Consider the following 20872-nt stretch of genomic DNA (forward strand, 5'->3'; position numbering starts at 1 on the left):
ATGCATGAATTGATCATTCACAATAAAACCAGCAACATGCACTTTTGAGACAGAGTTCTTGTCAATTCCTAAAACTACTGTTTCTATTTTCTATATGAAACTGTTTTTGCTTTGTTGGTCACTGTGCCTTGCAAAAAACCTATAGTTCAGTGAGTCAGCTCTTTTCTCTCTCTCCAGCTCTTTCGCTGGTACTCTCTCGTTCTCTCTCTCATGACCAAGGTATCTCCATGGCTACAAGATCCTCTGAGGTTCAGGTTGCAGAGGTGTGTGTGTGGGTTGGTGTTAGCTGTAGCTGTGCTAAATGCGCCCGAACAGAAGCGTTGAATGTGCAAAAGTGTCAAGGATTGGCAGAAAGAACCCAATAGCAGGCAAGCAGTGAAGGGGTTAACAGATACCTTTTATTAAATGAACAAAACAAAGGAAAAACCCACGAGGGGGTATCAAACAGGAACTAAACTAAGAAACAAACAGAAAACAAAAGACTTCCCACGAGGGGGCAAAATGAAAACAAGAACAGTAAAACTAAACTAAAAGACACGACCAAACGTCTTAAATAATACAATGAACAAAACTCACAAACCACGAACAGGACAAGGAACAGGACCATGGGTAGCAACACCAGCGAGACCACAGTACACAACACACCAAACACAATGACCGAGCCCAGGACAAAGAAACATGAGGGTTTAAATAGGGAAGACAAACGAGGGATAACGACATGGGGCAGGTGTGGGACATTAAACACTCAGGGAAAGATAACGAGGAAACAAGAGGAATGGGGCCAATGACAAGACACTGGAGAGAACGTATATTATTGTCAAACGGACAATAATATGTTTCTCTCCACACATAACCAAAGACTTTGTCATGGCTCTGCTACAGGACCAAGAAAAACATGACTAAGGAAGCAGAGCCATGACACAAAAGAACATAGAAAAGTGAAGGTAGTTTTGCTTGATTCAAGCCCTATTAGCAACTCCATTTAACCCTGCTGCTGTTTTAATTAACGTGATGGGAATGCTCGGATATAAATAAAGGGAAAACGAATGATGCCTGGACTAATCTGAATAGACAGAAACTTAAGAGTCTAAAATGGCTTGAAATGTCGCCTGTTGTATACGATTTTATAAAATCAAAAAGCCAAACCTTCAACCGCTCTATGTATTATACAGTGTTTGGATTTCAACGGCAAAAAAAATAAATGTCACCATATTCACTTTATTCAGACACTTGCAATGAAATGTCACCTCCATTCGATTAAATGCTCTCATATCAGGAGTGTTCCTTCACACACATTCACTTAACCACGCTCGTCTATTATTTATCAAACTGAGATTGAGAAAATGACAGCCTTGAATGAACGAGAATCGCTTCCCTCAAGAGGGTATGCACGTGTCATCACTTTCCCACGTGAGCACGCCGGAACGCGCCTGCTTGAGTGGTAAAACACTGGGCAAAATGAATGGTTACAATATCATTAAACGCAATTCCGCGCAACATTTCAGTGTCTAAGAACACCTGATTCCTTTGTAATTCATAAAGGTAGTCGTAAGGATCAAGATTCCTCCTATTGAATGCAGCCATTTTGACTTAGTTTTACCACTCAGGGGAGCGTGTCCCGGCGGGAAAGTGACGTCAATGCATACCCTCTATTACAGAGAGCATCAGGCAATCACAGGTTTGTGTTCTGATGTATCCTGTACAGCACGACACACCAGAGACCGTGCAATGAATTTAGCTCTTCCCGAACAAGCAAAACAAACACTGTGACTCACACCCGGCACAGCAGATAGCGGCTCTTAACAATCAATTAATAACATGCTGCTGTTTTGATCTCCGAGATGAAGCTCAAACTTAGCATGAGTCAGAGAGAGACGAACACGCACGAACAGAATGTCTGTGACTCAACAGAAAACTACATTTTAAGGCAAGAAGATGACTTCAGTACTCGAGCATGGTGCCATTTAGCTTGAATTTAGAGCATGTCGTTATATAATAGAGGCGTTCGGGTGCTATATTTAGAGCGGCCTGCAGTAAAAGCGTGTCGCGTGGAGTGCTGATGAAAGCTATGACAACCTGTTTCAGGTTATGAGAATCACTATTGCTTAATGAAGTCGTGCAGCAGGTTTATAGTCATTCATAGTGCCTCGTAAGCACAAGAACAATATTTCAGAATCATCACATTTTTGATGCAACTAATGAATGAGAATGCATATGGAATTGTCTGACTATAACTTGAACCGTACCTCCAATGACTTACTAAATGAAGAAACGTACAGTAGTGTTAAAAAGTTTGACTTTTTTAAAGGCTAGAGAGTTATGCTTTTGTTTGTGTATGTGTGTTGGTACACACATACCCCTACATTATGGGGATAAAAATAGCCACACAATGTAGGAAAAACTGACATTTGCTACATAGTGAGGACACCCTAACTTTCCTTGAAATTCCAATGGCATAACATACAACATGCAAAACATACTAAGTACGGTTTAATGACTATGTGGAAGTACATAAAGGTTTCTGTGAGGGTTAGAGGATAAAAATGTCATTAGCTAGGTATAAAAACAGTATAAAATGGAAAGTCCATGTTATTATAGGAGTACCAACATATATGTGTTTGTTTGAGAGATGACTGGAAGGTGACTCACCTCATTTACAGCGGGTCTTCATTGTTGCCATCCGCACAACAGGACTTCACCCAGCTCGTTAATTCTAGCACACATATCTTGTCTCATTAGTGACCATGTTAAATGAAAGTCTCATATATTTTATGTAGGTGCTCTTTTGATTTCCTAGATTGCATAACAATGCAAACAATTACAAGGTTCTATGTGACATATTCTTATTCTGTGACTTATTTACATTATATGATGTTTTTTCTTTACGTTGTGTACATTCTGGTGCCTTGTGTAGACAACGAAAATCGTGTTCTTTCCAAAAAAGTGTAAAGCTTAATATCTCAGAACTGCTCAGAATGCAGATAGAACCTTATAATATTGAGGTGGTGATTTGGGATAAAAATCCTAAATATTTAGACATTTCTAATTTAGAAAGAAATAATGATAAACAAATAAACCTTCCTTTTGTCAACTGAGGAGATAGTTCCCAAGATTTTGCATGAATCCTAAAATGAGTATACTAATAGCATGAACACTCATCTTCAAATGTAATTTATTCTTAACCGCACTAATACATTACATTTTGCACACGACTGAAACGTGATTTATTCTCTGTTCTTCTTGGACCAAATTAAATGCTCTTGAGAGTCAATTACTGTAATGCATAGCTGCTCATTTGTGATCTGACATGATTTTTTTGTGCTGTGTCCCATTATCCATTATTTTTTAGCAGAATAGGGAAGAGTATTGCACATGTTGGCATAGAGATTTTAAGGTTGCAACCTGAGGCCAGGGAAAACCAAAGATCAGACATTACTGTCTGATGTGCAGATCTCTTTGAGGGACAGTCTTGAATAATAGATCAGATCAGACAACAAAGTGCTCTCTCACAGTGTTTCCCAGCAGACAGTAACACTGTCATGGCAGTAACACATTTTATACACTTGCTAATGATTTGACTGGTTAAAGAATATTTAAAACTATTTGTATTGTGTGTCATTTTTTTTTTTGACAATTAGATTATCAAAAGATGTCAGTAATTGTTCAAAATGACACAAACACTCTGTCACAGAGGTCAGTGGTTTCCAAAACTCGGTCAATAAATGACACGCTCAGTTACATAGTGTTTATTTTTTGTATTTAATTATTTGACATTTTTCGGTTTCAAAGGCGTTTAAAAAGTACATGTTCTCAGATTTTTGTAAATTTGATGTATTACCCTGGTAACAAAATGATAGTCAAATGTCACTTTTCAAACGGAACAAAAATTAGACTCGTCTGCAATAGCCTCGTTCACTGTTTTCAATTGCTTCTGGCCCTTTAAATCGAGTCTTTTGCGGCGGAGAAACATCTGGTTGTTGAATGAAACTCAGCCATTCATAAAAACAAGAGAGGGCTCTGCTCTGATTGGCTCACACTGCGGTCTAACGATGCCTTTGGTAATGTGGAAACAGCCTTTGGCCAATCTCTTGACGGGCGTGAAAAACTAGCCAATCGGCGTGCGTTCCAGCGTTAAGCCGATGCTCTTGGAAAAGCAGGCGATCCCATTGAGAAAATTTCAGTCGCGTCAAGCTTGAAGCGAGTGTAAAACCCAGTGGAGCTCACAAAGGCAGCTTGTTTTTTCTTTGGGATTTACCGAGCTGTCTTTTTTATTCCAAGAAAGGATTTCATCACCGTCGGGTGAGTTTATTTTGCATGCTGCTCTAGTTTTGTATTGATTTACAATCTAATTTTAAGTTCAACCCTCCGAATTTGTTTGTGTAAAGTTGCATTTACTTGCAACACCACGCTCATTCGCTGGCTCACACGCCATTTTCTTTGTGCGTATATTTGGCAACCATTTCTTCGTTGTTTGTTTTTTTCAGTACTTTGTGTAGTTTATATTAAACTCCACTTTAATTGTTGTTTGGCAACCGCAAAATACATATGTGGTTTGACGAAGTGCCTCTCGCGCCTTTGGTATTTTTATGAATGGAACGGCTGGGCTTTTCTGTCGCGCGCACGAAGGATCAAATTTCACTTCATTGAGAAAAACAAGCGGCCGAGAGAAGGGAGGGGGGACCGCGACGCGATAATGGGCGCTGGGGGGAGGGGAGTGAACTTCTTGAACTCGCTCTGTTAACTCTGCTGTAATGCTATAATCTTCATTTACTTATTCAACAACTTTTCCTTCCGTTGACTGCCTTTATTATCGGCAATAAAAATCTTTAGGAACACAAGCTCGACTTTTGTGCAGACGCACATCTCCTCTGTTTTATAAAGGTCTGATAAATCTCAGGAAGCAATAATGTTAAGCGCTGGTTGTTTAATTTGTTCTTGCCCCAGAGATGCTGTGAGGTGGTTTCTTGGCCTCACGACTGTAATACGATTTTATGGCCTGAACACTTGCGTCAGGTAAAAATAAACACGTGTGTGACGAAGCATGAAGACTTGTTTAGGCTTCGGTTTGTTTAACTCCTAGGAGTGCATTTTAAAACAAAAAAAACCATTCACGTTAAGCAATGGCTTTTATGTACAATTTTATCTTTTCTAATGTCTAATGGGGGGAGTCTTGGATACTCCCTTGGGCAACAGATGGCACTGTATGGTTATGTAAGGACCCCCATCTGTACCATGAGCCTTAAATGGTTTGTGTGAGCTAGAGGGAGTGCAAGTGTTCCTGCTGTAGCACACTTCATCTGAGCAGGAGCTGAGAGTGAGTGTTACACAAACAAACTGAATAGCTAAAGTTTTCACAGATCAAAGGGACAGTTGGCCCTTTGCTGTCAAGGCCTGGGACAATCATTGACAGCTGCATCAGATTCTGACACAGCACCCATCTTTCTCTAAGTGCCACTTTTCTCGGCTCTTCTTTCGACAGGCGAGGACATCATCCGTGTGATTTTGGTGGGCCCACCCCCTTTATCCCCTGTTATTTCCATTTTACCAGCCCGCTGCAGCCTCTTGGGCCGCGGTGACAAGCAAGTGACATGGACAGGTTTTACGACCAGCAGGTCCCTTTGATGGTGCCTCCTAATGTAAGTCCACTTCTCCACTCCACATACCTTCCTTTTCTTTATTTATGTTACTATCATTTACATTTCAATGTATGTTGCTTTAGGCCCCTTTTTGATTTGGGAAGAATTGTTGTTTTGTCTTTGGGTGGAGGGCAGAAGATCACAAATCAATGTTATTGTTAAAACATTAAAGTCGGCGTTTTCTTATTTTGCAGAAGTCTCATATGCAGGAACCGACATACAGGCCTTTCAGTGACCGAAAGAGGAAGTTTGTTGACACAGAGCTGGCACAGGATACAGAGGGTAAACAAATGAACATGCAATCAATCTTTCTGAATCTGGCCATTTAGCCAAGACCCACCAACAAAGCTGCCCTATTTAAACACAAATTCATCTTTTTTTCTTTACAGAGCTCTTTCAAGATCTGAGCCAGCTACAAGAGATCTGGATTGCAGAAGGTAAAGTCTGGTGCATATGCTTTAACAATCGTCTTGGTTATGAAATACATTTCATAAGTGCGGTTAAAACGCAACTGGGGTTAATGGTCATTTGCTGTATGTGGTTAATGCTTCATCCCAATGCGTTTATTTTAAACACAGTGAATATGTCATGCCTCTGTCAGTTTGTCTAATATGTTTTCTTCTCCATCTGTAGCTCAGGTACCAGATGAAGAACAGTTTGTTCCAGATTTCCAGTCGGATAACTGTAAGTACCTTTTCCTTGAAAATTCATACTGCAGGGCAGTAGTAATGGTTGTAAAATAGCCTGTAGTTTTAATCTTATTTCTTATGAATTATAGCGGCTCAGTTTGGTCTTGAGCTACAGGGCAAACATGTGAAAAGCATGACTTTTTAATACCATAGTTTTAGATTTTTTTCTGATTTTGATCTCGAATCTTTTTCTGTGTCCGACACGATGAGGAAGCACAGATTTAAGATATTAGCTTGGTGCGTAAAAGAGTGAGGCCCAGCCAGGTTGCCGTTGCAGTGCTGTAACTCACTGCGGCCTCCAGCCCGGTGACATTTTAATGGGTTTGGATCCTGGGTGCGCACACACTCTGGTTATTCTGCGCTGGTTGAACAGTGCCGTGGCTGTTTCCCTTGTTAGTTTTTCTTGCCATTTATCAGTCTGAATAAGTCTGATTGTGTGCATTTTCTAAGGCGTCAATGGTGTTTATTGTAGAATGTGAATGCACATGGATGTTTGCATAGAAATTGTGTGTGAGAGGGTATGTGTGTTTGTCTGGCACAATCCTTCTTATCTGGCGTTGTGCCGGTCGCTCTAACAGGCCCCTCTTTCACCACAGCTGGGCAATGGGGCCCTTTTTCCATAAGCGTCACGTGGTAGTCTACAAGTTCGAACTTGATGCCTCCTTTTTAGAGGGAAAAGTTTTTCTCTCCCACTCAATTTCAGTAGTAAATATTTATAAAACACACGCTACACGTCAGAACTTACTGGCGTATGTTTCAAATTGACCTTAAAAACTAGCTTGGTTGTTTATTACACTATGAATATACAGCATTTTTTGGTGATTTTAATAAATATTTTGATTTTTGTGTCTTTCTATAGTGATGTTTCATGGACCCCCTCAAACAAAAGTGAAGAGGGAACTGAGTCCAGGCAGGGAGTTTTCCCAATGTGGACAAGAGCAAAGACTCTCTCCCTATGGAGAGAAGTGCCATTATAACTACAGGTACATCTTTTTCTCGCCCTCGTATGTAGCTCGCTGTGTATTTATTTTGTTCTAAAACATCAATCTCACTCTGTCATCTCTATTGTAGTGCCTTTGACAGGAAGCCATTTTCTTTTAACAAGCCCTTGACGCCCCCCTCCACTCCGGCATCGCCCTTTGGCTCCTCCGCCAGTGCAGCGACACACCCTCTGCCAAAAAGAGTGATGCCTCCAGCACAAACCCAGTCACATGGGCCACCACTATTGCCTGGCTCCTCCCACCGCTCCACGCCACCCCATCAGAGAGCACAGGCTCCTCTCCACAGTCAAAACCCACCTTTTGCTGTGCCCTGCCCACCTGGCAAACACCCAGAAGCCTCGTACAACACGGAACACAGGTATGAATATGTGATGCCTTTCTTGCAACCTTGTTTCTATCTGTCCATCTGAGTGACCTGCTTCTACGTGTTAAAGGTGTCGTAATCGGCTCAGGTTGTGGCGTGTATTGGGTATTATCTTGTTAAAGGTGCCACACTCACATGGAAAGCAGTGCTATGTTTATACCATTCAAGTCTCAGGGTTAACTAACGGAAAGTAGGGATTGAGACCAGGGCTTATCTCTTTGACGTGAAACTGATGATCTTGATTTCCTTCAATGCTCTGGATAACATTAATTCTAACGTCATCTCTCTTTGGCGTTCTTAGGTTCCACCGGCAACTTTCTGAGCCCTGTCTGCCCTTCCCGCAATCAGATGGCCGTTGTCAGACACCTTACCCCCCACAGAGCCCTAACCACTTTCACCGGAATAGCCGGCCCCCGTACCACCGGCAGATGTCTGAACCAATGGTGCCCATGCCTCCCCACGGCTTCAAAAAGGAGATTGTGGATCCTCGCTACAATGACCAGTGTGAACAGAGCATGGGTCCTCCTCGCGCCCCGCTGTTCCACCAGATGTCAATCAAACAGGAGCCCAGAGACTTTGGCTTTGACTCGGGTGAGTTTCACGAAGAAGCAGTGTGATATGTCTGGTTTTGGGACTGTTTAAATAGTCATGCAGTAACACTTGGCATTGTAAACCGTGATTTATATTCCTCTTAATTTTCTTGAAGAAGTACAAAACTGCCAGTCATCTTTTGGCAAATCAGGAAACTTCTATGGAGCAAATAATGAGGGTGAGTTTTCATTCTACCACTTCCGATACTCCTATACACAGTCTACCAAATAGTGTAATGTTGCAGATCTTTTTCAGGCTGTCTGTATTTAATCCACATTTTAACCCTGGTTGTGTTTGCAGGTTTTGCGTATGACGGAGAGTCCCACCTCTATTACGACGATGCATGTGTGGTTCCAGACAGGCTGGAAGGAAAGCTAAAGCAGGAAGGTGGGATGATCAGGGAGGGTCCGCCATACCAACGGAGGGGATCTTTGCAACTCTGGCAGTTTTTGGTCACTCTGCTGGACGACCCAGCCAACAGCCCCTTCATCGCTTGGACCGGGCGTGGACTTGAGTTTAAACTCATAGAACCGGAGGAGGTCAGTCCTGTATGAAGAATGAATTCAACAGGCTTTTATTTCAGCAGACATGTGGAGTAAACGTCATTTTACACGCTTTTGCTACAGGTTGCTCGACGTTGGGGTATCCAGAAGAACAGGCCTGCGATGAACTATGACAAGCTGAGCCGCTCGCTGCGTTACTATTACGAGAAGGGCATCATGCAGAAGGTAAAGGCACGTTCCCGTTCCAATGTCCTTATTTCTTTACATCAAAAATATCAGATTTCCCAATCAAGACTTGAATATATGCCTTAATATTTGTCTTTCTCTTGCTCATGCGCAGGTTGCTGGAGAACGGTACGTGTATAAGTTTGTGTGTGATCCAGATGCCCTCTTCTCCATGGCGTTCCCTGACAACCAGAGACCCAGTCTGAAGGCCGATCCCGAAAGTCTGCAAGTTCCAGAGGACGATACTGTTCCACTCTCTCACTTTGAAGAGCCTAACAGTGTCGCCTATCCAGGAGAACCCAGGGACCAGTGCTTAGCGGGGCCATCTTTTCCTGACAATTACGTATACTGAACTGTCACGACCCCCTCGAAACTACCGCTGAGCGGACCAGAAGAACTCCTAAGATGCATTCTCGCACTCCAAAAGCAGCTCACGTCAAATTGTAATCACTGAGGAATCTGTAGCGCCTGCCCACGAGTCTTTAGACTTGCTTGCCACACTTTTAACTGTTTGTTTTACTACACAGGTTCCATGTTGAAAACGCATGGAGCTTTTTTTATAAGTAAACAAAGAGGGACACAACAGTATTTTCAGTATAATCTCTGATTTTATATGTATAAATACATGTATATTTTAAAATATGGCTTTTGTGCACTGCTTTCTTTGTGTATTGGGCATGGTGTCTTTCAATGCTCTATTTCAAGTGAGTTTTGTAGAATACTTGCATACAATGCATAATGATGAACCATGGTTTTTATTATAAGCTAAAAAAATTCTCCAGCTGGCCAAGTAAAATGCTTTATAACAGTTCAGAAATGGTTATTTACACTGCTCTGCTTTTGTAATGTGATTTTTATGGATTTGGGGGAGGGTGGTACGGGTACTGAAAAGTGGAATCTATGTATATTATGAGTATATTTTTGCAAAGGCTGCATTGAATTGCATTGTATAAGCTGTACAACAGACGTTTGTTCAAATATGTTCTTTTTGTACGGTGACTTGTGCGAATTTGCAAACCAACTCTTGATATAGAGAAAAATCAAAGCTGAAAAGCCTCTTGTTTACCAAAGGATTATGGCAAGGCAGTCTGATCTCTGTTCAGTAGTAAACAAAGCATGTCAAGCAGATTCCCAGCTCTTTCCACCTTCACTGTCAAACTTATTTGTCTGGGTACAACAGACCCCTAGTTCTGTTTCACAGTGGATAAAACTGTTGTCACGTCTTTTGAAGACAATTTCTATCGTTATAAAGTTTCAAGTACAGTTTTGGTGTACAATTACAGATATGTATTTTCTAAACTATCATATGGTACAGAATAAATAATAAAACCTTCATAAACAGTTATGATTGTGATTATTTTAGTGTTGTTTTATATTTAAATTCAGACCAGTGGTACACTATGAGTTAAGATTTGTTAACATTAATAAATGCATTGGCTATGTCAATACAACTGTTTATGTTCATTGTGCATTAATTAATGTTAACAATTACAACCTTGGATTTAAAAAACGTAGTCGTAAATGCTAAAATTAACATGAACTAACATTAATAAATGCTGGAAAGATTGTTGAGGTGTTACTGAAAAAGCAAACCAAGAGAAAAAGTAAACTAAGAGTAAGAGCCATTATTAAACTTGGACTAAAGATGGTGGTGTACATGTGGCACACTGTCACTGAGGTATCACATTTAAATTTGTTTGTGTTTTAAAAGGCTTCTCAGTTTAACCCAGCAAAGCCAGTGTGACAAGGCGATGTGAAGTAACAATATATTACATAACCATTCTAGTGACCCTCATTCTTTTCTCCTCTAGCACTTATTTGCTCTTGTAGCAGTCTTAATCCTCCTAGTGACCTTGTTTTCCTGAGTCAGACAACAGAAGGGTGATTATGTGATCATATACTCTTATCATTATAAATAACCCCCTGCTTGAGGAATATTTCATTTCCATGTGCTACATTTTGGGGCAGGTTCAAGATATGTTTTAAAGTAAAAAATATGTCCATTAAGTTAAGGGATAGTTCACCCAAAAATGTCTTTGTTCTGCTAAACACAAATGAAGATATTTGGAAGAATGTCAGTAACCAAACAGATCTCATCCTCCATTGACTCCCATACTATTTATTTCCCTACTATGGCAGTAATTAGGGGATGAGATCAATTTTGATACTGACATTCTTCCAAATATCTTCCTTTGTGTTTAGCAGAACAAAGACATTTGTAAAGGTTTGGAACAATCTGAGGGTGAGTAAACGATGACAGAATTTTCATTTTTAGGTGAACTATCCCTTTAATAGTCATGACAACATCGTAGATTTATCATTTTAATCGAATAAAGTACTAGTTTAAGGCAAGCATAGGTGTCATATTTCATTTAGGCTAGTGTTACGAAGTCAGAAAACGCCCAAATATCTCGTTTGAGTAAATAGTGGAACTGATTCGGGGGCAGATAACAATTTTCACATTTTTATTTTTAATGAAAGCTAAAAAGACCACAACGTTCTAAGCGTTCTACACTGGCTGCCCAAAAACCTACCCCAGGCCAGGGAAAAATGTGGAGCCGAGACTTCTAGGGTTAGAGCGCCTACCGGTGGTTTTTCACGTAACAACAAGTTGACGTTTATTACCTCGCTATTGCCCTTGATCGAATTAAAATAGAACTTAATTTTAATCTACAAAAATACTGCTATCGTCATGTAAGGGATGCTGCTATGCTATAGCGCATCAAGAGCTAACCAGTTCTTTATCAGTCAACTGCCCATTCAACTTCCGTCAACAGTTTGCTTGATATCGTGCGACGCTGCGCATACAGATCGGCGTATGACATCACGTGCCGTGAAAGAACATAGCTCTCAAAGCGCTCTCGCGTTACTTTAAAGTCGTACTCCGATCGGTTTGCGCAGCGCCGCACGATGTCGAACACACCCAGCGAGTAACTTAGCCATTTGGAACCGATCCAAAATCAGCTTCCGGAAAATTGTCTTGACGTAAATTTAAACTAAAACTGATCAGAGACCGAGCGCTGCCTGTCACAATATGGCGGTCTGGCACACGTTCCTAATGAATGACGTCATCCAATCACTTCCCGTCAGTGAAAGTACGGAAGAGATTCGCAGTGGCCGGAAACTTGTAGGGTAACGCGATTTCTAGTCGGTTTCTGTTCCCTCTATTTAACGTTACTATCAGAAAGAATGGCGTACCCAGGATATAACAGTGTGAGTATGACTTATGTTTTTACATAAAACTAGTTTAGAAAAAAGTTGGTAATTAGCTTAAGAGGAGACATATCAGGGAAATCAGATGCATCAACCACATTCTGGGGCATTCTACGTAATTGCATTAAATACGACGGCAAACGTAGCAACTCGTGTTCGTTGAGTGTCTTTGTATATAAAATCCTGTCTGCTTTAAAACATGAAGTTAAATACGGTAGGTTTAAAGTACAACATCGTTCGACCATTACTACGGGGTCTTTTCCACGGAAAGCACGCCTATAAAAGCATCACCATCTTGACTGTAAACAGGTTGTGGGCTGGAGCTTTATTTTGGCCAAAGATCGATTCCCATGCGTTTAGTCTTTGTAAACATGTAATCAGTTTAGCTCGATTATTAGGTGTGCTTTGGAATAAATCCAGATAGAGTAATAGATATTTAACTCAATGAATTAAACAATTGGTTGGTGCATTGCTCAAAGTGATAATGTATTAATAAACACGTGGTACAGTATATTCAGTGTCTTTTTACAGCCATCGTACTTTGAACTGAACACAAAGGTTCCTTGGAAATGCACTATTCACACTTGTTGCAACACGCCTTACAAGTATTTCACTCACTCACTTGCAGTATGGTGGCCCAATGCCAGGGGTCCCAGCTCAGGGTATGCCAATGCCAGGGGTGCCAGCTGGAATTCCTGCTGCGGGTGGATACCCAGGACAACCATATGGGGGATACCCTGGGAGCTTTCCTGCTCCCCCTGTGCAAGATCCAATGTGGGGATATTTCACAGCCATAGCCGGACAGGTGGGAGCAAGACAATTCTGTTGAAGATTCTGTGGGATGGGACGGTATAGTGGTGACATGAATGTTATATACATTTCAGGATGGTGAAGTTGATGCTGAAGAACTCCAAAGGTGCCTCACCCAGACTGGAATCAGTGGTACCTACAATCGTTAGTACCTGCTTATAAACACTCTTGTGTGTATGCAAGCTAAACAATTTCCGTGTGTGGTTAAGATTTGGTCAAAATTGTGTATTTTGAAATTATATGTAAAAACAGATCAATTATTCAAAGTGACATGCAATGTGGTCATTCTCATTATAATGCATTTTCTTTGCAGCCTTTAGTTTGGAAACTTGCAGGATTATGATCGCCATGCTGGATGTATCCTTCACAGAAACATAGACCACATACTTTTTGTTGTAGTTCTTCTAATCGTTGTAGCTTTTTATACCTTGAGCTGTTTCCTCTCTATTGGTCACAAGCCCCTGTTTGCTCTATAAAAAAAGATGTTGTGCGGTTGTTTCTTTAACCGCACATATGCAGAGAGATTACACTGGAAAGATGGGCTTCAATGAGTTTAAAGAACTCTTTGCAGTGCTAAATGGCTGGAAGCAGAACTTTGTTATGGTGGATAGGGACGGCAGTGGAACCGTGGAAGCTCACGAGTTGTCCCAGTGTATTACAAACATGGGTGAGACGCATCTTTCCAAAATATAGAAATCAAGTTTCATTTGAACGGGCTTAAAAGGAACTAGTGCTCAGGGCAAAACTTATGTTTAAAAACGAACAAGTCACTAATTTGCTAGAGACACAATGTTTGTTTTCGCAAAGGAAAGATTGATTACAATCGCCCTAAGACAGGTGGCCAAAGAGAGTATGTAACTGCAATGTTGTGTCATGTATGCACAGGATACAGAATTACCCCACAAGCGCTGAACTGCATCATCAAACGTTATAGCCGGTCAGGGAAGATCTACTTTGATGACTTTGTGGCGTGTTGTGTGAAGCTAAGATCACTCACAGGTGAGCGTGTACTAGTTATTTAAGTACTAACTTATTTAAATACTAAAAAATGACAATGCAGATCTGTATGGTCATTGACAATATAATATTACAAATTGTAATACCAGATATATTAAATGCTGCATTTCCCCCCCTTTTTTTTTAGACAACTTCAGGAGGAGAGACACGATGCATCAGGGCATGGTGAACTTTCAGTATGATGATGTGAGTCATAATGAAACCCATTTTTCATCTTTGCCTCATTTGATTTAATCCGTCTTGCTCTTTTTATAAATCTGAGATAATTCATTGTAACTTTGCTGGCTTTATTTCAAGTTAGTTTTAGGAAGATTTTTTGATTCTTTCATATACAGGAAGCTGTTGCAACGTGTTCTAACCACATCATTTTGCTCTTGCAGTTCATCCTGTGTACCATGGCTGTCTGAGGGAATTTTCCTTACAGTCATGCACTCCAAAAGTACTAACTGAGTCCAGCAAGACATTTAGAGATATTTATACTAATGTGTCTGTGCATTTAAACACATTTGCTAAAGCAAATTATTATGCCAGTATGATTTATATGTGAACAAGAGAGCTAACCATATATTGCTCCAAATACATATTTGTACCTTGGTTTATTTTAAATAGTTTCATATTCTTACTTTGTGACATTTTAACTGTGTATTATGCTAAAACTAAATATAACCAGTTCACGTGCATTTTGCAAATAAAACATGCAATATATTGGAAAAGTTTTGGCTTTAGAATGTTTGCAGTCTTTGTTCACCTGATTCACCAGCTGTGTTTTTTAAGAATGCCACATAATAACTGACAGTTTGGTCTTGCTGATACAGTTTTATTTTTAAACCTTTTAAAATGGGTCTGGAATTTAATAAAAAAATCATGTTAAGGCATATTCACTAGGGAAAAAAATTCCCCATAATTTATGCATGAGTAAAGAAATGATGATGATGTAGCCCGCCCTGCACTCCATCAGGTGTTTTGTTATTACAGGAAAACCTTTTCTCTATTGCAGTATTCTTAAACATTTTTTGTAACATGTTCTCAAATAACTGGCCATCTATTCACGGTGAATCCTGCTAGAGGACCTGTATGCTGAATTTAAGCCCCTTTAACAGTAGGCGTGTGTCACTTAAATGAGACGGATAGATACAAACAATATCAATCACTATTAAAAGTTATATCACTAAATAACATCTAAAACTAATGCTGCCTGTGGGTCGGGCCTGTCAAAAGCAGCAGTGCTCTGGAACCTTCTGTTCAATGGTCAGCTGTTGGTATGGGCCAGGACTGAAGATCACCTCCTCGATAAGCCGCCTCAGCATCTCTACGTAGTCTATAATGAAAAAAAATACAATGAACACGAAGAAAATTTTCCACAGTAAGATTGGTTGTAAATCTAAAACTACGGTCAATCAAACAGCATTTACCATATTCCATTTTATATTCAACATCATACATTATAGAATGTTAACTGGGTTAATAATCTTGTCAGATCAACATATTTTTTCATGTTTATTGGAAGGTTAAATTGTTATTAGGAACTTACTGCATGATAGTGCCGTTTTATATGAAAGAGGAAATGTTCCTCATTTTGCATTTTGGCCTTCTGACTTTGATTGTTCACCAAACTAGTTGCATGCATATTCATGACTGTAGTAGACAGCAGCAAGTAGCAACCTACAAAGTTAAATTAAGGGATGAAAAGGAAAAAATGGTTAGAGGGGGTTCAGTGAAGTGTGAAACTATGCATTTGCACAGACAAAAACATTTAATCATTATTTTATATAAAATGGCACTTCAGTGGTCACATCTGCTCAACATTCCCACAAGGGAATGCCACACTGTTTGGATGAAAGCATTTAATGCTGAGGGCCCGGTTTTACTGTAGGCTGCCGTTAGTCGTTTGAACAGGGCCCAGTTGCGTAAACCTAGTCACTACAACTAGTCTCACTAACTAGCTAATAGTTAGGGCTAATCAGTCTTACTTTTCATATTTCAATGAGCCCAATCTACCTTTTTAAATAACTGATTTAAAGAAGTTATTACCAGTTTTGAAAAAAAATAGATGAGAAATAGACTTCTAAGACTAGTCTAAGCAGTTTATGCAACCGGCTCCAGTTCTTTCTGGTTCTCGAATCTGATTGGCTGAGAGCCATGCAATATTCCACCAGTATCAGCCACTAGCCAGGTTTCCATTACAGATTACACTATATTTTCTAAATGTCGATTAAAAAAGTAATGTGGAATGACTGCGTTTCCATTAAACGGTGTTATGCGATTAAAGTGAATTTCGTTTCTTCTCGCGAAGATAAGTCATTCTGGCGATACTTCTTTTATGGCAGGTTGCAAACCAACTTTAGTGCATAATGCCACCTACTGTGATGAAAGAGTGAAGAGAAATGTCTATAATTCCTTCTATATTTTCCTATTACATCAATGTTCCTAATAAATCTCCATACTGCACTCACTCGTTTGCACTCACTACTGATGGTATCAGCAGGGGCGGCGCTAGGGGTGGGCAAAGGGGGCTGAAGCCCCGAACGTTTTCAATAAAGCCCTGAATGTTTTATTACCATCCCGCGTACGAATCACTCAGGGGCCGTTTACATTTTGCGTCTTTTGCGTGACTACCCATGGGCAAATGTGAGCGGGTCCTTCTCCGTAAAAAATTTAAGTGTAAAAACAAAACCTCTTTCCCATCAGCTTCTGTAGTAGTGAGTAAGACGCGAGATCAAATCCACCTTTTGCTTGACTACATTCACATCTCAAATCAGATCATACAGGCATTTATTTTATTCAAGAAAATGAAAAAAATATTTGAAAATGGCTAACAGGTGTATGGTGAGGTTAAGGGTAGTAGAGAGGTCTTTATTGTCCCAATTAGTTGTCATCTATTTAATAATTTTAATACATATAATCATTTACACTCGTATTATTATTATTGTATAATGTATGATGTACAACATTACTTGTTTACCTTGCTGTGTCTGAACGGAATGAAGTTTAAGACTCTGAAATGAGCTCGTCAATATCAATCTAATTGAGGTGGCCAAACAAATGAAAGAAGGCGGGATTTGCTATGAACAGAAGCCGAGGTTAAGGTCCGCTTTAACTGTGAAAGAGCCAGCGCTGTGTACGTAGATAATGTTTGATAACTATTTAATCATAGAAATGTTAGGGCCATTCACATGATGCGTGTAAAAACAAGTTCAAAACGCTGGCTGCGTCGCTTTCCCCTCTTTCTGGCGCTTGTGAGTTTGTGCTCCCTTGGGGTCTGCCGTTAGTATTTGAGCGCGATTGACGCGCATCAACATTTAAATAACAAACCCGAGTAAACAACCGACTTGGGGAGACTATTCGCACTAGCACCGCCCACCAATATGCGATTGGAATAGAATAGAGAAAGTGTAAGAACGACATCATTTCAAACAGCGACTCCAGTGGTGTTGGCACTGGAGACCGGGATTCTAATCCACCTCTTGCTGAAAATGCTCTTTTATTCTTTCTACTACATTACAGATCATAAAGGCATTTGTCTTCAATAAAATTGATGTAAGACTTAAAATTCCTTTTTATTCATAAAGTTTAGGTTTAGGGTAAGGTTAGGGGTAGGTTTAGGGCTTTAATATCTAAATAAGTTGCCATCATTTTAATCATTTTTATAAATATAAGGATTTACAATGCATAACAATACTGAGGTGCAAATAGTAACGTTATCTGCGACTATTACAAACAGCATCTAACTACTATTTCTACTTAATCCAAAGAAAATACAGCAATTTTCGGTTAGAGTAAATAGCATATCGCTAAGAAATGCTGCTATTTTCACTTAGTGCAAATAGCATCTATAGCCACTGCCTAAAAGTTTTTGCATATGGGCCCGGACCTATCTTGCTACACCGCTGTATTCGAACACACATGTGGTGGTCTCTGGGCTAAGCCCCGGATATCCACTCACCTAGAACCGCCCTGGGTATCAGCACCGAAACCACTTCACCATTTGGCAGCTGAGCAATTCACAGCTGTTACAGTAGGTGGCGGTATGCCCCTGAACAAGTTGGTTGTGACCCACCATATACACAGAGAGAGTTAGAGAGAGAACTTGTAAACTCATTTTTACATTAAAAAAACAATGGAAAGTGCCTCAGTACAATGGATAAATAGCGCATTCTTGGTGCACCTGCTTGACAGATACAAATATTTCATTTATAAATTTGTCAACTGGCTAGGAATGGCAGCACGTTGGACATTTTATAACTGAATCAAACTGTCTTCATGTAACATGTAAAGTGGTTGGCAACCCCTGTCTACTCTAAACTGATACAGCTTTCCAAGTCATGTCATACTTTCCTATGAGACATCTTGTTTGAAGGTCATCAGCTCTAAATGCTGACATTTTTTCAACATGTGTAAAGTTTTAGTTATAACATGTGTATATACATTCATAAATCTCAATCTCACAAATACACTTACTTTTTACTGCCTTTTAAATTATTACAGTCTCATACATGTCATCTGACAATTCCTGTGATGTTCCCACTGAGCTGTCGTTGGATGTGGTGTCCTCTATGCGTGGCCTTTTAACTGGTGTTGATGAAAAACATGAAGCGTCGTGATTACTGTACCAAGATATGCCAGAGTGCTCCCAGGGTAACACCTGAGTCCCTAAAATGTTTCACACACACGACAATGAAACTCACAAAACACAACAAAATATTCCCAGCTAACTCAACTATGATGCACATAACTAGTAGCCCATAACCTTACCTTGACTCAGTCTTTTCGGGTTTTGTTGTACTGTCTGGGTAGACACACTCTTTAAAGGTGGTGCATTACATTGACAGGCTACATCTCTTGTTAGGGGCTGTAAAACAGGGATACAACGGTTATTCAGTCGGGAACAATGACAGGAAAGATATATTGAAGTTGACTAGTTACAACTTCAGTTTATCTTAAGTAAAAAGAGCCAATCATCTATCGATTAAAAACGGACGATTCTGCACAAACGGGGGCTCTGTAATATTGCGTGGTACTTGCAGTATTTGCGCGTGCAGTGTTGTTTTATTGCGAACTATATTGAAGATATCAGTTTCCCCCATTCAAGCATACAGGACTTAGGTCTGGGTGACTAGGTGGCGTTGCAAACATGACTTCTCTACAAGGACTTTGGTAACAGTTCTATTAACCTTTTCTATTAACTGTCACGAACGAGCGCAGTTGTTATTATTGTGCCTTGTGATTTCGCTTACCTTTGAACTTTGTGAGGTACCAACGGTGTACACTGAAGGGACAGCTGTATCTGTTAATGCCAGATATTTCACAAACCCCATTTCGTGTTGTGTCCAGTTCTTGAAGCATTCGCGGGTGAAGTGCTTTGAGCACAACCGCGATCTCTCTGATATCGCTCCTTCCTCGAAATGCAAAAATTCGAGCCATCGGGACCGCAACCAAGGTATTTTGGGGAATGGGAAAAGGGTGTCAGAAAGGCTACTACAACCTAAAACGCACCTCCTCGACATATCTGTTTAATCTTTCTTCTTCTTCTTCCTCTTCTTCTTCTAGGGTTTAATGGCTGTTGGCAAACCAACTAAAAAGGCGCCACCTACTGGAAATGAGTGGAGCGCCTGATGGATAAGAAATTCAGAAACAAAAGGGACTAAAAAAACACGAAAAAATAGTACTAAAAAGAAAAAAAGAAAAAAAATATATATATATAAAATAATTCCACGATAAATTCTCGCTTGATTAGTCCCATCTCCCAACAGAATCAGGCGAGACCATTCATTTATCCATTTCATTCATAAGCTTCACATTTTAAAAGCACACGTTCTACTGTTTCTAATAATCCACATTTATCACAATTTCCATTTTCATGTTTTCCTATTTCCTTTTGTTCCTCCGTCCCATTCCTTCTGCCATAATTCCTTTATTTCATTCGCTATTAACGCTTTTACTTCTGATTTACTTAATGTCACTTCCATATCTATTTGTGAATGATTCAGTGCCTGTTTAGCCAGATGATCAGCCTCCTCATTTCCTTTCACACCCAGATGGAATCCACATAATAAAATAAAATAAATATATATAATAAAGGATAAATTAATTAATTTAATTAATTAATTTTAGTGCACTGTTGCCCTCACCAATATGGCGGCGCCGTTGACGTATCGCAGCAGCGGAGCAAAGCGGCCAATGCTGCGTCTAATTATATATGTCTATGGTAAAAACGTTCGCAACTTCCGGTTCACGGGGACTTTAAAATGAAAAATGGTTAAATGGTCTCCATTGTGTCTTTCATTTTTTTTATGAAACTCAAATCTGTAATTTTACCTCTTAGATTTATACACAATAAGAACCACCGTAAAAAAACTGTTTTGTTTTTTTTAAACTGTTTTTTTACCCACCGTGCAATTAATAACTCTGTGCAGTAATAGTTAAGTACAATATTAATTATATCCTACAGATAATACACTATATATTTTTAGACAACTTTTTCTGTAAATTATATTTCATTCTGCTGTATATAGCACATACCTTGTATAGCCTATTCTTATTTTTTACTTGTACATATTTACATACACACATAGCTTTACTCTCTATATCTTTATCTTATGTTTATTGTATTGTATTTCTTAATTTTTTATACCCATAGGCCCTTATTTAAATCATCTGTGTACTGTATTCTATTGTGTTATGGTCTCTGTGTACTGTTGTTGCGGTTTCTGTGTTCTGGATGCTCCTGTCACCAAAACAAATTCCTTGTATGTGCAAGCATACTTGGCAATAAAGCTCTTTCTGATTCTGATAAAGCTCTTTCTGATATATAAATATTTGTTTT

The 20872-nt window shown here is 39.7% G+C and overlaps 2 protein-coding genes and 1 long non-coding RNA gene across 6 annotated transcripts; 2 read left to right on the forward strand and 1 right to left on the reverse strand.

Moving 5' to 3' along the window:
- The first annotated feature begins 4135 nt into the window (after nt 1–4135).
- Nucleotides 4136–10343, forward strand: etv5b (ETS variant transcription factor 5b). 3 transcript variants are annotated; one of them, XM_057338994.1, is made up of 12 exons: nt 4136–4299; nt 5480–5636; nt 5831–5918; nt 6026–6073; nt 6270–6320; nt 7185–7308; nt 7397–7684; nt 7992–8281; nt 8400–8459; nt 8582–8820; nt 8908–9015; nt 9125–10343. In XM_057338994.1, exons 2-12 carry the CDS (start codon nt 5589–5591, stop codon nt 9359–9361), a joined length of 1581 nt encoding a protein of 526 aa, XP_057194977.1. In that variant the 5' UTR covers nt 4136–4299; nt 5480–5588; the 3' UTR covers nt 9362–10343. The 3 variants fall into 3 exon arrangements, with proteins under 3 accessions (XP_057194977.1, XP_057194976.1, XP_057194978.1); XM_057338993.1 differs by having other exon boundaries at nt 4138–4299; nt 8397–8459; XM_057338995.1 differs by having other exon boundaries at nt 4141–4299; nt 8397–8459; nt 8908–9009.
- Nucleotides 10344–12087: 1744 nt separating this feature from the next.
- On the forward strand, nt 12088–14733 carry gca (grancalcin). Of its 2 annotated transcripts, none has more exons than XM_057338980.1 (8): nt 12088–12222; nt 12851–13027; nt 13107–13164; nt 13346–13389; nt 13552–13699; nt 13918–14031; nt 14177–14235; nt 14430–14733. In XM_057338980.1, exons 1-8 carry the CDS (start codon nt 12199–12201, stop codon nt 14454–14456), a joined length of 651 nt encoding a protein of 216 aa, XP_057194963.1. In that variant the 5' UTR covers nt 12088–12198; the 3' UTR covers nt 14457–14733. The 2 variants fall into 2 exon arrangements, with proteins under 2 accessions (XP_057194963.1, XP_057194962.1); XM_057338979.1 differs by having other exon boundaries at nt 13107–13176; nt 14430–14728.
- Nucleotides 14734–14835: 102 nt separating this feature from the next.
- LOC130557317 (uncharacterized) lies at nt 14836–19801 on the reverse strand. Its single transcript, XR_008963286.1, has 5 exons — nt 19284–19801; nt 18802–18898; nt 18508–18699; nt 15581–15711; nt 14836–15367 (listed from the first exon to the last, which is right to left on the reverse strand). It is a non-coding gene; the product is annotated as an uncharacterized LOC130557317 (long non-coding RNA).
- Between the last annotated feature and the right edge of the window lie 1071 nt (nt 19802–20872).

This window comes from Triplophysa rosa, linkage group LG7 (genome assembly GCF_024868665.1).
Source record: "Triplophysa rosa linkage group LG7, Trosa_1v2, whole genome shotgun sequence".
In the NCBI taxonomy this organism is placed as follows: domain Eukaryota; kingdom Metazoa; phylum Chordata; class Actinopteri; order Cypriniformes; family Nemacheilidae; genus Triplophysa; species Triplophysa rosa.